General features: G+C 41.7%; 1 protein-coding gene across 1 annotated transcript in view; it reads left to right on the top strand.

Moving 5' to 3' along the window:
- CPS1 (carbamoyl-phosphate synthase 1) overlaps nt 1-12,948 on the top strand; it is a 95,504-nt gene extending 82,556 nt beyond the window's left edge. The window contains exons 35-40 of the mRNA XM_059476069.1: nt 1,745-1,819; nt 4,604-4,702; nt 9,728-9,787; nt 10,652-10,764; nt 11,377-11,506; nt 12,768-12,948. Coding sequence (XP_059332052.1) covers nt 1,745-1,819; nt 4,604-4,702; nt 9,728-9,787; nt 10,652-10,764; nt 11,377-11,506; nt 12,768-12,866 — 576 coding nt within the window. The 3' untranslated portion in view covers nt 12,867-12,948. The remainder of the gene's footprint in view (nt 1-1,744; nt 1,820-4,603; nt 4,703-9,727; nt 9,788-10,651; nt 10,765-11,376; nt 11,507-12,767) is intronic.
- Nucleotides 12,949-17,662: the final 4,714 nt, after the last annotated feature.

The raw sequence follows: 17,662 nt of genomic DNA, 5'->3' as shown, positions 1-17,662 counted from the left end.
TCTTTTTTTTTTTCTTTTTTTTTTTTTTGGTGAGCCTAATTTATTTTTGTACATTTCTACTATTTAGACCTGGGGCTTCTGCACTGTTGTTAGCTGAACAGCCAAGAGTTTTGTCTCTCCTGGGAATGCTGGCTACAGAGCAGAAAACCCAGCTTTATTCTTGAAAACTTCCCTACAAAGCTTTTTATACTTCTTGCATCCTGAGTGGATTTGTCAAATATAAAAACCTGCTAACACCTTTGGAAATGCTAAACTTTGAAAAACATCCCAGTTTAACCTGTTTGTTGTTATTCATGCATCATATTTCCTATCCTCTTACAATTTATTGCTAGTAGTATTTGCATGGACACAGGATCTTTTTTATTCAGCAGATCTTGAGAGAAAAATGCAAAACTCTTTTCTTCTTTGTCAACATAGCTGCTCCTTTGTGGATTTGAGTACCACTGTTCAACCTTTAGTGACTGAAATACTGTCTTGCCATGTTTGCTTCCAGACTGGTGCAAGTATCAGGGTCTGACCAAGATAAAATCCTGGGCAGAGAATAAGTTTTAAATAGGGTTTAGTTGCAGTACCAGAGTCTGCTCCTGAGGATGCATTTTCATGTTCATGGAAGATTAAAATTAGAGAGGTGGTGGAAGGCTTTGCTGCTTGTTACCTTTCAAGACAATGTACTATAATAATCCATGTATTAAATGTATTAAAATAATCCATCTTGACTGTCATATCTCTGCTTGAGTTGGCCACTGTAAACATTTTCTCTAAAGTGGAAACAAAACTGATCTGAAAGTCTCAAAGACACACAACATTTTTTGAGAAGCCTTTTGAATTTCTCCTGTCTCATTTTAACTGGTTCTTGTTAGGTGTCATGAAGCAGCAGCTGTTTTATCTTCATTGTTACCCTTGGGGACCTCCAGGGACAGAATTATGGCTTCAAATTTTAAAATATATTTGTTTCTAAACAGAAACCTTTATGCAAATGCCATCAGTAGTTTAAGACATGGAGAAGCTCAACAGAAAATTATTTGGTAGTAAGAAATTTGTTCAGTGTTTGTTACATGTGGTCATTGGTTCTTTAACAGAAACTTTTTTTTCCTCCCTCCCCTCCATGTTTCTTATTTTAAGATCAAATGAGACAAGAGAACTCAGTACTGTGATCTAAGTCCTCAGATTATGATAATAATAAAACAACAGTGATCAGAGGACTTAATATTAGCATACAAAGAGAAAAAAAATTACAAATTGATATTTCTGGATGGAGGAGGGGGTAAATATGAAATAATTTGCAAATTTTTATCTTGTTTGCACCAAAAAAGGGCATTCTTATGGAATAGTTTTATTTCTGCAAATGAAACATTTGATGGAGAACAGCATTCTCTGGAAAACCAACTGGATTCAGATAATCTCTCTCCTTGTTCCATGAATTAAGTGCTTCACAGCCTTTTTGTTTAAAAATGTATCCTTAAAACCATACTGATAGTGGGCTACCACTGAATGAAAGTCTACCACTGGAATGTGAGCAGGATGCCAGAGTTGGATGATTGATTTATTGGTGGAATAAATGGGCATTTGTTCCAGTCCATCATCAAGATGCTGAGGGAATTATTTTACCAAATAGTTCTTTGCTTATCAGCCTTGACCACTGCTTTTTTTTGGATAAATTCATGTCTCTTTCTGTCACTCCCAAGTGTAGCTGGAACTTTTATATTTTTTAAAATGATCCAATTTTTATTCTTTCGTTCCCCAGGCCCCAATGTTTTCCTGGTCCAGGCTGAGAGATGCTGACCCTATTCTCCGGTGTGAAATGGCCTCTACTGGGGAGGTATCTTTTAGATTTGCTTTTTTTTTTTAAACCAAGTTGACTTTAAACATCATGAATCTTTGAAAGTGATCTTATTACTGCCTGAATCATGATGGCATCTGTTGCTTCTTCAGAAAATTGAAGACATCTTTCTTAGCTGCAAAACCCACAATGTCCTGGAAAAACCAGGGTTTTTTCAGCCACTGGATGTCCCTGTTTGCCTGCATGTCAGCTCCCTGAGTAGGACCTGGTTGGTGTGATAGCCTGAAATGAGTTTATCTGAGAATTTTTGGGTTCTGGGTGGTTGTTTTATGACTCATGAGCTTCTGAAAAACAAGTGGTGGCAGCTCCCAAGCCCCATGGACAGCAGTGATGTGGAGAATCCCAGGCATGAGTGGTTGGTCTTGGAATGTGCCATTTGCTTAGAGGCAGCAAAAATGTGTGGTGTTTTCTTGTTGCCTGATAACCAAGTGAAAGAAAGGGACAATAAAATGTGGTGGCTGCAGGGGCTGTGGGCAGGATGAGCCTGCGCAGCTTTCCCCACTCTCTCTTTGTGTAGCCAGGCTGTGGGGTGCTGCTGGAACATCTCCTGGTGTGGTTATGGCATGCTGTGAGGGCACAGGGCTGGGCCAGGCTCAGTATCCTCACCCTCACAGGCACAGGTTTCCATCCATATCACTTAATTCATGAAGAAACCTTTTGTACTGTGTGAGTTATTGCTGAGCTGTCAATGGTGTCCATAGATACACCCAAGTAATCTTTAGATTTTATGTGTTCTGTTATTTCTAGAATGAGTTGCAGTAGCAAAAACTTATTCTGGGCCAGAATATCCTCTTGGAAAGTGATTAAACACTCAGGCAATTTGATCAGACTTGCTGTACCATTACTGGGCAGGTGGCAGATCCTGGGCTGCACCTTTGAGTGTGAGCTTGGGTATGTCCAAAGGAAGCATTTACCATTTTAGTATGGAAAAGTACCCAGATACAAAGTAAGAACAGCCTCAGGCCTCCTACACCTCTCCAGAATGACTTTATTTTACTCTTCATAATATGCTGGAAATCAGTATTGCAGAAGATTTCTTCTGTATAGTTAATGGGCAGAAAAAAATCAAGTGACTTCTGTGACTTCCTGATTTTCAGAACAAAATAGAATATAGAGACAACCTCTTCACCAAAAAAAGGCATAAAAATGTAACTAGGGACAAGAATTATTTTTCTGGGCTTTATACAGAGTTAGAGATTACCATGGTCATAAAGGAGGGATTATTAACTTTTATGAGTTGGAAAGATCCATATGCACAAATGCCATAAAGTGTGACAGTTATGAAAGTCTTTCTTATAGTGAAGTAAGGATAATAACTTGCTTCGGGTAAAAAGCTCAGTTATTCCTCACAGACATTTTTCACACACATGGCTTGATCTGGGCTTGAATTTGTCACATCTGTCTGGCAGAGATTTATTTTGCTGGAAGCCATGGTTCCCACAATAGGGGAAGACAGTGCTGGGGTCCCTTTGAGTATTGTGGCTGTGGACAATGCCACAATGATAAACCTCTCCTGACAGGCTGGGAGCCTACAAGGGAGGGTCTGTCTGTCACCCTGAAAAGCCCAGGAATATAGAACACATAGAAACATATAGAAAACATAGAATATTTCATGTTGTCATGACTTTTTTTATCCCTTCCCTTGTGGGATTTTTATTTGTTTAGTTCTCTTTTTTTTTTTTTTTTTCTTTTTTACTTCAGTAGATGTGGCAAATCATAATTTATTTTTTATGAAATACTGTTTTCTGCTCACCATGGTGAGATCAGGAATGTGAGGGCTCACTCTGAGATGGGAAGGACCATAAGAGGAAAATGGGAGAGCAATTCTCAATCAGTTCAATCAGCTCCTTTATCCCATCTGTATTTGTTGGTAGATTTGTTATTTCACAGACAAAAATCAGTGACAGTTTCTACTTCTGATTGTTTTTCCACAAGTGTGGAGCTGACCAGAAAAAGTGAAGGTTGGTTGGTTTTTCTTTTTAAACTTTCACAAAAGCTCACTCATTTCTCTTTTTGTCACCAGAATTCCAAATTTTGGTTAGGAATGCAGTTTTTCAGAAGATTCTTATCGTATGATAGTCTGTCAGCAACTGAGCTCCACATCCAATTCTGAGTGCTGGAGAGCTGCTAAATTATTCTTCCTGGTTTCTTCCTCAACTGTTTCTTTAAAATTATACTTTATTTAAAATAAATTATTATGAATTTTCCTGATTCCTTTGTTCTTAAGTAAATGCTAAAATTTTACTCAAATTTTGTTCATCTATGGACTTTTAATGGAAAAGCATCTTTATATCCTGTGGTTTTCCTTCACAAGCAATGGCAGGAGTGCATGAGAGCACAAGCCCAGCCTTACCCTGCTTTGCAGGCACACAGAGGAGCATGCCTGTGTGCACAGCTCTCACTGGTGTCTAAGCCTTCCATTATGTTAAATAATTTGCAGTGCAATCCCAAACACTGGAGCAGAGGCTGTGTACAGCATCCCAATAACTTAGCAGAATCAATTGTTACTCCTCAGTGTGCTGTTTGAAACTAAAGCATTGCTTGTTCCTTCATTATTGCTTCATTCAAATGATGAGATTTGTCTGCAAAGATTTTCTGATTTATTCTGTTCCCCATGCCTGCAGGCTCCATGCAAAGCAGTCTGTCTTCTTCCCACAGAAACAACAGATCCTCTTTGAAAATGTCATTCCTGTTTCTTTTCAAAGCAGTGGTTTTGGGTTGCTTTTGGTTTTCCCCTCATGCATTCTTTGTGCCTTTCTGCAGGTTGCATGCTTTGGGGAGGATGTGTACTCTGCCTTCCAGAAGGCTCTGCTTGCCACAGGGTTTACATTTCCTAAGAAAGGAATTTTGATTGGAATCCAGGTGAGTCCTAAAAAATCAAAGCTTAGAAAGGACCAACACTGAGGAGCTCAGTAGCTTTTGCCTTGTTTCCATTCATGTGGCTTTATGGCTTAGATGTGTTTTCTCTGCATTTCATCCTGAAGTGCATTGGGACAGCGAGGAGCAAACAGGAGAGATCTTTACTGCATTCAGCAAGGCTGGTCTGGAGGGTTTTCCCTCTATCTATAACTATCAGGGTCACCTGGCAGCTACAGAAGTTTTTTCTGTCACACAGAGCAACTTTCAGTGATGACAGCAAGAGATGAAACCCTAAAATCCAAGCTCTAGTGTAGCAGGGAGTCAGAGCACCTGCAGAGTCTGCATCCAAGAGGCAATCCCTCTGAGGATGTATTAAAACCAGAAGTTTGTGAGCCAGGAAAGAAGAGCCAATGCTACATTTTAGTAGTGATGTTTCTGGTTTCCACGCTTTGTCAGAATCCCTCCTCATAGGGATTGCCTCTCTGATGCAGACCCTGACTCCATGCTGGACTAGAGCTTGAATTTTTGGGTTTCATCTCTTGGTGTCATCACTGAAGGTTGCTCAGTGACAGAAAGTTAAAATGAAGTCATTATGGGAATGCTCTCCAGTGCAATGGGTTCTGCAAAGAGCCTTTACACGAGGAAATTTCTGATGGATTTTCCTTAGGAACAGCCCTGCCCTTTTCACAGGCCTGGATCAGCAAGTAGTTTGTGTATTTCAGGATGAAAACACACAGAAAAGGAAAAAAGTCTTGGTTCTTTATCAAGGAATAGTTACTGACTGCATAAAGTGCCGAAATCAGAGACACTTGTAAACTTTAGGATGTTCCTCAAACATTCATGCCCTTCCTATTCATCTATATTGTTCTTGGGCCCCAAAAAACCATGTGGTTGCTTCTTGCCATTTTCACATTGTGCTTGCAATAAGCTGATGCTCTACATGATTGCATAAGGCTGATAAAACAAAAACCATAGAATAGATGAATTTTCCTGTCAGACAACTGGGGTGTGAAAAATGTCTTTGGCTGTTTGTGCCAGCAGAGGATGTGAAGGAAGTGTGTGAAAAGTGGCCAGAAAGGAACATGACTTCTGCTAACAAGGATTACTGCTGAGTCCTTAAATGTCAACATATATACACACATCTGGGGATGGAAACAGTTGCTCTAAGTTACCTCTAATTAGCAGAAAAATTGCTTGCTACCTAGGTGAAGTTTAAAAGTTCAGTATGAAACTCTGGGCAGTTGGTACTGTATGTCTACTGTATATACTGCATATTTTAAAAAAGCATTTAAAAAAGGAGAAAAGCAAAGCCAGGAGGAGAAAAAAGGAGAGAGACAAGTCTTTAAAGTTTAAGTGTGTTTTCCAGATAGCAGCTAAAGGGGAATGGGCAGAAAAAAAGTCATTTTAGCTATAGAAAACATTTATAAGTTCTGTGTCAGTAGCTGTTAAACTGAGCCAAATGTTCTTTGTACAAAGGTGTTAGGAAAAAAAAAAAGGGAAAAAGAAAAGATAAAACAAAGCCCAAAGCTCAACTCCACAAACTTTTTAAAAGCAATAAGTTTCTGTCTTTTTAATGAGTGGTTTACAGTTTATTTTCTTGCAAAAGAAACTTTAAAACAGCAGATCAATCGCTTAAAGATCTCTCTGTATCTCAGCATATTTCTTCTATAATTAAACTCCAAATCAAGAGGTGTAAAGTTGATTCTTAGAACCATGCATTGCCCCCTCCCCAGTCTGGAGATTGTCACCTATGTACTTTTCAATGGGCTGCTTTGAAACAGAGGGGAAATAAACCCTGTGGGAAGGGAAGGTTGACATGTTGACTTTCACCTGACATGTAGACTGTAAATGGTCTTTGAGTATTTGGCTGGAAAAAAGGGGAGCCCCCCTCTGCAGAAATAAGAGGCATCAGGCAGGCTGTGAACACCAGCATTCTTCTTGTTTCAATCACAAACAAGAACCCACCTGTAGCTCTCTTCATAGAGTGCAGGCAGGCACAACTTCCAAAGGATATTTCCTGGGAATTGCAGGGAGGAACCTTAGAGAAAGAGAAAATTCTTATCTCTATTCTCTGCTCCTGTTGTTTTTGCACACGTGGAATGTGTTAGGAAGATTGTTTACTTGAAGAGAGTTTTTAATTAGATTCTGGTGATGGTTGTTTATATTAATTGGCCAATTGGGTCAAAGCTGTGTTCTGGCTGTCTGGAGACAGTCAAGGGTTTTTCTCTAGTATGTATCTTTTGTATAGTATCTCTTTAATATAGTATAGTATAATGTAAAATTGTATAGTTTTAATAAAACAATTGTTCAGCCTTCTGAATCATGGAGTCAGATGCCAATCATTCCCTGCATTGGGGGCTCCCTGAATTTGATACCCACCTGCCTCATACAGGCAAAATTGTTGAGGTGTCCTCACAGGGAAACACAGCCTCAGAAGGACAGATAGCACACAGCCTCTCTCAACCATCACTGAGTGCTTTCAAATGCCAGGATGGTTTCTGCACCCTGTTCTGGTGCACAGAGCACACACACAAGCTCCCCTGGTTGTCTCTGAGGAAGGTGCTGTGATTCACCTGCAGTAGATGGTGAGCTCAAAGCACACCCTAATTTTGAAGGCTTCATTGCTTCATGACTAGCACCTCACCCTGATTTTTAGAATGAATTTTTATCTGTTGCAGAGGGAGAAGTAAGAAGCAAAATGGTCTTGAATTCTGCTTCTCTCCAAAGCAGCTAGGCTCATATTTCAGTGATTTGGTATGCTGCACATTTATACCTTTGCTATTAATCATGTTGAGGTTAGAGGACACTGCTTCTTGAAGGTAAAAGTCAAATGGATAAAGTTAAGAGGAGTAGAGAGGGAGATCCTGCTTTCCTTGCAAATGTTTCTGGGGCATTTTGCAAATCAAGATCAAATGGTGCTGCTGTGATCTGCAGCCCAAAGTGAGCCCAGGGTGCCCAGGCAAGGAACCCACCTTGCTGGGAGCTGCCAGGCTGGTGTGCAGTGCCAGAGGTCACCTCCTGTGCCATGCTGAGCTGGGGACAGCCCAGTTACCACCCAAGCTCAGGCAGGGGAGTGCTCCTTGCATCCAGGGCACAGCACAAGGCAGGTTGGGCAGCTGGTGGGGACTGTGAGCCTGCTGGGGTGTCCTTCAGCTGAGAGCTCTCAGTGACACTGCCCAGGACAGGCATCCCCAGGATCTGAGGGGTCTGATTCTCTGCCAGGAGAGATGGAGTATGACTTCCATGGTAGACAAATGAAATTTCAGCTGATAACCTATCTCTTCCCACAGTCTGGAGAAATCTGTGGTGCTGAAACCCTGACTCAGCCATGAAATAATTTATATTTTACGCAAAAAAGTTAAAAAGCTGTGTTTTTTTTCTTTCCTGATTGGGCTATTCAGGGATATCTCTGGGATGAAGTGCATCTGTCTTAAACACAAGATGCAGAAACCATTAATGGAGTATTTTATTTTTAAATCCTGGCACTCCAAGTCTGTTGTTTCAAGGTAACCTTCTGTCTTGGCTCCTTACACACCAGAATTTTTGCATCCTCCACTGTGGGTTTGGATACAGATGCAAGATTCTCACAGGAGATGGGTTGGCTTCATTTTGAGCTGGATCTCAGTGAGAACTGATGTATCTGTATTGAATGAGCTAAGGATGTAGTTCTTTACAAACAGCAAGGCTTGCTGGAAAACATGAGGGGTTATAAGAAATGGAACTTTTCAGATAAAGGAAAAAAAAGGCAATTCTCCTACAATAAATATCTTCCACTAAGTAAATCTGCTTGTACTTTTCACCTTTAGCAACTAATGCTTCCTTACACAGGTTATTTCAGCCAGCTTTTAAATCTGAGGCTGCTCCAATGCAAGCTGACAGCTGTAATTTCTTTTCATAGAGAGGCTGTTTTATGTGTCACAAGTGTTCAGTACATGTTTGATAGAAGTTTATAATACTGTTGTGAAAGCCAACACCCCTGACCAGAAGGCAGAACCACTCTCTCTGACTGGGAAGCTGCCAGCCCTGTCACACTCTATATTTATATTTTCCTTCTAATGTACAGAATGAGATGGCTTTCAGAAATAGTGCTCAGGAAAAAAAAAAAAAACCCTGTTTAGTCCTTTTCTTCTTAGGAAATTGTTGACCCTTCAGGATATTGCTCTCTCATCCATAAAGGTTAAGCTATCAGGATCTCCAGCAGGAACAAGGGAGCTTGTAATGATCTTACTTGCAAATGTGTGTGAGACTGGAGCAGGCTAAGGTTAAAAGCAAGGTTTGGCTTGCCTTGGGAGTGAGGAGGGCATGTGTTGTATGTGATATTTGCATTGCTGTACCTTCAACATCCCAGAGATACTTAGGCTGATACTTTCACCTGTTACTCTTAAACAGCTTGTTCAAGTGGAGATGTCTGCAGGAGGTGGTTGTACCTTTCTAAATGATGTTGAGTCTGGAAATGCATTATAAGCAATCTTTCAGAGGTGCTGTAAGTCAGGCATTCAGGTCCCCATGGGAATGTGGCATCCCAGTCTCCTGACTCCGTTTCCATATTCCCACTTAGAAATGCACTCACACATGCCCAAGCTCTTATTTGTGTGAGTGTGCAAACAGAGCAGCCCAAAACCATCCATATATCTTATCTGCCAGAAAAGAAAGCAAATGTTTGAGCAATGATTGAAAATATATTTAATTAGGAGCTGAGGAGACTCTAGTTGGTGTATTTGAGAAGGAAATTGCACAGATATTTCATATACAGTAGCAAATCTTTAGTGGTTGCAGTCTGACTTAGTATGGGAACTTTCTCTGGTGTAACACAATATATCTTAGTTCAGAGTCACTTGGGCTTCAGGATCCAGACAGTTCTCTTGGGAATTGTGCTGTACATGCACATGCAGACATTTCTGTCCATGCACACAGCACAGAAAAGTGAATTTGCCTCTTAGCACAGTGGGGAGGAGCTTCATGTTGCCCAAAAATGTACTGTTCCAAATCCTACCTTTGGTGCTATATCTAAAAAATGTCCTTTTTCAGGAGTCCTTCCGCCCCAGGTTCCTCAGTGTAGCAGAGCTGCTGCATGAGCAAGGCTTCAAGGTAGGTGGCTCCACTTAGTTAAAGCTGGAGAGCTTTCAAAATCTCAAATGTCCCCAGCCTGCTACAGGAACATTGGAGTTCCTTTGAGGATAGACAAGAAAGGGTGTTTTCAGTTTACAACAGGGATTTTTAGCTGAGTGATCCATAAAGTCAGCAGGTACCACCCAATTAAAAGCTTTCATGTTTAATTGAGCATATGGGTCTGTTGTGAGGGCAGGAACAACCCTGGCTCTGCAGCCAAGATGACATTGTACACTCCCCCAGCTTCTCCAAGAAATAAAAATGCCAATGGGATGCCATGTATGGCAGGAGACAAGGAAGGAAAACCCTTTTTTATGGAGTATATCTGTGTAGTGCTGCATTTTCAGTGACACTCAGGCTGCAGATAGATGAACTTTGTGGTGTTTACATCACTCTTGTAACTCCTCTGTATTTTGCACCCATATGTCTATGGAAAAGCAGCACAGCCACAGAAGACTGGTGAGAGTTCTGCTTTTCAAAACTTAGCACTAGGCATTAAAAAAGAAAATAAACATGGCAAAAAAAAAATACAAGTGATTGAACTTAAGCCCTTTTGAAAGTCACAGGGATTTAGGCTTTCCTAAGCCACTTCACTGCTTCTGGTAGTGCTACTAGCATTCACTGACTATCATCCATCAGGAAATCACAGATAACAGAAAGTTGGGAAGGTTGTTCTGTTCTCTGTGTGTCTCTCTATATGGAGAGACACCCCTTTTATGAAAAATGCCCTCCAAAACCAGCTCTGACAACAAGGCTGTGTGTTGGATCAGGCCCAGATGAGTTCAATGAAAAGTTTTGGTATTGTGAAGTACATAGTAAATATATATTTTTTTCCTGGGACAGCTTTATGCCACAGAAGCAACCTCAGCCTGGCTCAATGCTAATGGCATCCCAGCAAATCCTGTGGCATGGCCATCACAGGAGAGCCAGAGCCCTGGCCTCCCTTCAGTCAGGAGGTAAGAGACCCACCCACCTTGTCCAATGTGTGTTTACAGTCCAGGACAGAAAATGCAAGGGGTAAATTGATGGTCCTGTTGAGATCAATGGTAGGGGTTTAATGGGGCTTTGAATTCAATCCAAAAGTTTTGGTTTATCTGATTCTGTCTGGAGATGCCACAGCAGGGAGGTTTCAGCTTTATGAGGATCTCATTGCACAGTCCTGTTTAGTATGGCTTACATGTATTGCTCCATGCTATATTTTCATACAAGGATACATGAAATTTGAATATTTAGCCTTTTAATGACAGTCAGTCATGCCTTTACCTGAGTGAGAATCATGCCTGTAACTGAAGCATGACTGACTGTCATTAAAAGGCTAAATAAACATCTCAGTTGTGCTGAGCTGTATCAAGGCTGAATACTGCTTTGCATTGCTGACTAGAACTGAAATAAATCCAAAATCCTGAATAAAGCCTAGTGCCTTAACTCCCCCAACCCTCATTTCTTGAGCAAAGACTAAGCTCAAATGACATTTTTCAGGGTTGTTTAGCTGCTTGCCTGTGCTATTAATTTGGGGTTTTTATTAGGAAGGACAGACTGTCACACTGTCTTGTGCCTTGTCTCTTCAGGCTGCTGAGGGATAGGAAGGTAGATCTGGTGATTAACCTGCCCAACAGCAGCACCAGGTTTCTCCATGATAATTATGTGATCAGGAGGATGGCTATTGACACTGGGACTGCTCTGCTCACCAACTTCAAGGTATTTCTCATATTGTTCTTTCTCCTCTTAGACATAAGAGCCTTCAGAGCTTCCAAGCCCTTGTGACCATAAATTCCTGTCTGTTTGGACCCTCATTATCTTTGACAAATAATGTATCTGAAAATCATGGTACAGTTCAAATATATCTTCTTTTTGCTACCATATAAAATGACAGCAATGACAACCCAACCAAATCAAACCAAACAAAAAAATACAAATTCTGATGTCCTGAGTCCCGCACTATGCAGCTGAAATTGTTGCTGCATCATTTTCACTTCAAAACAAGCATCTCGCACAGGGTTGCATGTAACATCTTTAAATTAGGCATGGGAAGTGCTTTTTAGTGGAATATTATCCTGCTATATTATATTATCCTGGCTCCTTAAACCTTACAGCAGGATGTAACTGTGCTTTCTTGAGTGATCCTTGGGGCAGTCCAGTTCAGAAGTGCCATCCAGGTGGAATTGCTGCCTGTTCTGTTGCAGTCCCAGTTACCAGTCCCTGTGGGTTTTATGTAGCTCCTGACAAAGCCCTTCACACACTGATAGGGAATAAAAATTAGGGAATGGAAGGTGGGACTCCTGCTGCCAGCAGCACCTTGCCTTCCTTTGCAAGGGGCTTTGACTGTCACAGAAGAGCCTCATTTGGTTCTCATTAAGCACAGCAGCCAAACTCTCACTGATTTTGGTGGCCACTGACATGGAGCCCAGTGCCTTGAGCTGGTGTCCAGCTGTTCAAAAGCTTCTGCTGTGGTTGGAGTGAGAGGAGGCAGGGAGAATGACAAGCTGAAGGTTCACAGGATGATGGCCAGGCATGGTTAGCAGAAATGGGGAATTGAAGATGCATCATTGCCTACTAGCAAAACACCTTCTGACAACCACAACAAGGGTCCCCAGCCAGAATTTATTACCACACCTGCTTGATGCCTTTCACTGAACTGTTTGGATTGTAGAGTCTTAGTTTGAGAGAGGAAAACAAGCCTGGTTGTCTTTACATTTGGGCTGTAAACAACAGCTCTCACAGGACAGAGCTGTCTTGCAAAGGAAGCCTGGGCACATCTGCATCTCTGCAGCTGGACACACAGGCTCCAGAGGGCTGGAGCATATCCTGTGCCCAGCCACCTTGAAATTGGTATTGATTTGGATGAACTCGAGGACTGGAGCTGCACCAGGAAGTTTCAGGGTGGCAGAGCAGAAGTGTGGAGCCTGCTCTGTCATGCAGCCTTTGCAATGCTCAGTCCTCCTCTGCTTTGTATTGACAGGTGACAAAGCTTTTTGCTGAAGCTCTCAAATACTCTGGAAAATTGGACTCCAGGAGTCTCTTCCACTACAGACAGACTGACAATGGGAACACTGCATAGAACTCTCTCCAGCCTGCAATCTTACTGCTTCTGGTGCCTCAAAAGAGAGTAGATTTCAGATCATCCACCTAACCATCTTTCCATGTATTTTGCTTTTGTTTGGTCTTTTTCAGCCTGCAGATCTGATGGGAGAAAAAGGCTGCATGTGTGTGTCCTAGAATTGCTCCCAAGTTCTGCTCAGTCCTTCAGGCTATTATCATTACTGTTTTTTACATTCTCATTCAATATTGTGAATTCAGGTGGCTCTCCCTGTATCATAAAAACTGTTTCTCAGCCTTCTTTCTGCCTTCAAAAGGGGAGAACTCCCCAAAGACTTCCCACATGTTGCTGTCCAACATTTTGTGCCGTGATTGTGGGCATTAAAATCAAATCCTTTGAAAATGAAGTGAAAGTGTTGCAGTGCTTTACCCCCTCCCAGTTCAATGACCATTTCATTTCCATTCCACCTTTTCAGCTCTGGCAGCACCTTCAGCTGCTGTCTGTGGAGCAGATCCCTGCTGTAGCATGTGAGATATGTTTTCCTTGGCTGTCTGCAGGGCAGAAGACCTCAGCAGCTCTGTGTCCTGCAGCACATGCAGGGCCTTCTCTAAACCTGGAGCAGCTGAGGAGCATGTATCTGTCATGCTTGGCCTGCAGTGTGCACACAGCACACCCAGGAGCTGGGAGCATCCAAAGCTGGACAACTTCTCTGGTACTTGCTAGAGTAAGCTGAAGTGGAATGTTTTCTTCCAGTGGATGAGAGGATCAAACCTGGGCTGCTTCTTGTGTGTGCTCCCAAGAATCTTTGAGTGTAGAGGAGAATCAAGGTGAAGAAATTTTCTGGTTTTTTTTTTTTTTTTTTTTTTTTTTTTAAATTAATGCTGAAACATATCAGGAAAGATATAAAATCTGATGAGAGCTGTTCCTAATATGAGCAAAGGTATGAGCAGAGTCTGTGATTGCCTTCAGTTACCAAGGGACTCTCTCAACTCTAGGTACCAACTGCCAAGACCAATTTTTGAGCCAGACTTTATTTCTGGTTGCCATCCCAAGTGTTCTTTTCATGATATTTCTTCAGTACTATATTTTGTGATGAACACAACCCTGCCTGCTGTGCACAGGGAGAGCTTTGCACTTTTAGAGTAGAGATGTTATTAGAAAAACTCACAACAACAACATAAACCCCCAAACCAACCAAAACTCCAGAAGAGCCCAAAGGCATCAATTGTTCACCCATTCAGTTGTGAAATGAGTGACTAATGGTGGTTAATGGAGCAGCCCTTCAAAGGCAACCTGTGCATGTTTTTTCAGTGGCAAAAATCCCATTAGCAGCTGGTGTCATCTCACATCCACCCACCCTGCTTTCACCTCTAGTAGTGAAAAAAGCAATATCTTAAAACATCTGTATTCTCTTGTTCTTCTGCTTTTGTTTTGTCACTCACCTTATGAGTTGAAAATGAAATAAATGCCCGGATTGTGACAGCTACTCATTCTTAAATTCTGCATGGCCAGATTCTGCTCTTTTTTTGAGTCTTCTTTTTAAAGCATTGATGAACACTGGTATGTTAAGAAACCATCATTTTTACATGTGACAGTGACCTCATCATTTAGTGCAGAGCTGCTGAAATGCCTCAGAGGTGAGGAGGTGCTGGGAAAAGAGCAGGAAGACAAGGGCTCCAGCTGTGTGTGTTCCAGCGCAGGGAGAAGCCCTGATCCCCTCAAACAGACTTGTGAAATGCAGGTGAGGAGACAGAGCAGTGGGCTAACAAATATTGGAGAGATGGGAACTTTTATAAAGGGGCTGCCAGTTCTGGAAGAATAGGAAAACTTTGCTGTTAATTGAGCTTTGTGAGCGAGTGTTGCTGTGCCAGTTAGCTGACAGTGTGGCTGTATCCATTATCTATACTTGTGCACACATTCCTGTTGCTGCAGCAGCTGCAGGTACTTCATCCTCAGCTCCTTTGGTGTCCATACAATTGGAGTGGAATCTTGTAGAAAAACAAACCAGGGCTGAATACACTCTGAGTACTGTGTAATTATGCAGTAATGTTGATTTGCTGCTGGTGCTAAACTCTGGGCCCTTTCCCCCCTCTGTACACACGCTATCGCCTTTCCTGCCTTTGCTCCATCTCCTTTTGGTGTCTCCTCTCCTCCCTCCCCGTTGTTCTGACTGATGAAAGATGAAAGTCCAACTTCTGTCATGGTCAGAAGGAGTCAAGAAATCATCCTCCAGCTTACTTCAGGCCCACAGTGATGCTTGGCTGAACTTTTTTCTTGATGTGCCTTTCTTTTTTTGTGCGGACACTATAGGAAAAGATTTTTGAGTATCTACAGCTGTTGGGATCAATGCAGAGCTAAAAAAAAGTTACAATTAGTATCTTTTGTACCAAGCTCATCTCTGCTCTCAGTGGATTCTCTCTTACAAATGTCTTTTTCTTATTAATCTTGGGGAGGTTGACAATGACAGATGAAAGAGGAGGCAGTTCAGAGTTAAGAAATATCCTAATCTACGAGCACTCAAATAATTTTACTCTTTTTCACTGTCTTAAAAAAGAGCTGATAAAAGAGATTCATGAAGGTATAAGAGACAGTACAAAGCACAACTTTTGAGATAAGCACAAGAAATGGTGACAAGAGCCCTGATGAAATATAAAGGGAACTAATTTTTAGGAACAGTGGGGGTTTTTTTCTCAGTAGTCAGTCTGCTGAGCACACTTTGGAGAATAGCTCTCCAAATGTGCTGAATGATGGGAAGCTCTGGAGGCTTGATTTCCCAGGAGGCACTGTTGAATATTGAAGTCAGGCTCTTTCTCCAGTTGATCACCTTCCTGGCTTTACTCTTCTGAAGTTAGCACCCTTTAAACCACTTGGGAATTGCTCAGGCAGCCTCTGCACAGGTTAGTAGCAAGGCTGGGATAGTTCAGCTTAGTGAAAGCAAAAAGAAAAGAATGTAAGAGGTTGGACAATTCAGCACTACCTCTTTCTGCTTTCCTGATAGAGCTCTTAAAGCACAGCATGATGAAAGTGTATTCTTTATATAAATAAAAGAAAAAAACCTTCTGAAAAACTTTAGGAAAGCTCTTTGCTCTGAGGCCATTAAAACAGTCAAAGTCAAGTTTGTGACTAGGAAACAACCAAGTAGAAATGACTCCATGATCTGAAAGAGCTCTGGGCAGTGAGCAGAGAAATGAGTCTTGCTTGACTTGCAGGTTGCTGGATTTCCTGGACTGGATGTTGCCACAGTCTTTAGGGCATCTTCTTTTCCTTCCCCCACACACCATGTATGTTTTGCACTCCCAAGGTTTAAAAGTCCATTTGTGCTTGCATTAAACACATCTAGGAGTCTGCCTGGGAGCCCAGCACCTCTGTATCTTTGCAATAAAGGCCTCTATAAAGGTGGGGAAGGATTGGAGGTTATCACAGTACCGAGACCCACAGCTGCAGTGTGTGCTGTGCTGAGCCTCGATGCACACCTGCTGCCTGTGTGCCAGCCTGGTGCCAGCAAACACTGGCAGGAGGGTGGGCTCATGCCACAGCCCACATCAGCTGGTAAATGAGAGAGGACCTCTGGCTCCTTATGTTCACAGTGTTTTTAATCCCAAGCCATAGTCAGAGCAGCCTGGGCCTTGGGAAGCTTCCATGCCATGGTGCTGCTGCTGCCATCTCTGCATGGGCAGGAGGTGCTGCCATGCCATGTGGAGCACAGGAACACCAGTGCATTAGCCATCTGCAGGACATGGAAATCTGCTCTGCTACACCAGTCAGCTGCCAAACAGTTCCCAAACCCTCTGTTTTTCTTCCTTCTGCATCCCGATGTCTACCACTGCATCATGTAATTTATAGGGAATAATCTAGTGTCACCACATTTCTCTTCACAGAGAAAAGCAAGGCACAATTCTTCCTGAGAATATTTCTGGGTTTCACCTTCTCTGAACATCAGAGAAAGAAAAAACAATTCTTATCATTTGCTGTGCCTGTGTTGTGCCAAAGTAGAATGCAATATGGAATGCAATTTGGAATGCAAAACACCCAAAGTGATGGTGTTCTGTTTCCTTGGCCTATCAGGTCCAAGTGTGTTTTGGGACTGTCAGCTGACAGTCACGAGATTCTGGGCAGTGCGTGCAGAGTTGAGTGCATGGCAGATTCAGTATAGATGTAATGTAATCTAGTATAGAATAATATAGTATAATAAAGTAATTAATTAGCCTTCTGATAAGATGGAGTCAGATGCATCATTCTCTCCCCCTTGTCAGGGATTTCATATAGCATAACTAGATTTCAATAATCTAGTTATGCTATAACATATATTTCACCTTTATATTGAAGAGAATTTAAATATGAACATGAACCTTTTGATGTGGGCTGATTAAATGGAGAACATTTTGTCATTATCTAAGAAGGCTCAACTCTCACTCATCCACATAATTAAAATATATTGAATTCTGCAGGCTGATAGTACCACTTGAGATAAACTCTTTTAATTTAGGGAAGTTTGTAACGATGAAACTGCAAGACAAAAGTATTTGTTGCAAATCATGTTCAAGCTTTATGATAATGAACTTTTGGGAAACAATGAATAATTGCTAGGGAGTAATGCTAGTGCTTTGGGATTACCGTAATCTTGGATGAATGCTCTGGATTGTCTGAAACAATATCCAAGGGTGGCAAGTGCAGCTGTTTTGCAAGGGTTTGCAGTTCTGTCAGAATTCATCCTTCCAGGGAACATTTCCTGTTATTAAAAGCCAGTTTTTTTACTCATATACTATTGTATTAGCAGGGCATGTCCCGAGGAAGGCAGGAATGATGCATCTGACTCC

This window comes from Ammospiza nelsoni, chromosome 7, assembly GCF_027579445.1.
Source record: "Ammospiza nelsoni isolate bAmmNel1 chromosome 7, bAmmNel1.pri, whole genome shotgun sequence".
In the NCBI taxonomy this organism is placed as follows: Eukaryota; Metazoa; Chordata; class Aves; order Passeriformes; family Passerellidae; genus Ammospiza; species Ammospiza nelsoni.
This window is presented reverse-complemented; position numbering and strand designations above follow the sequence as displayed.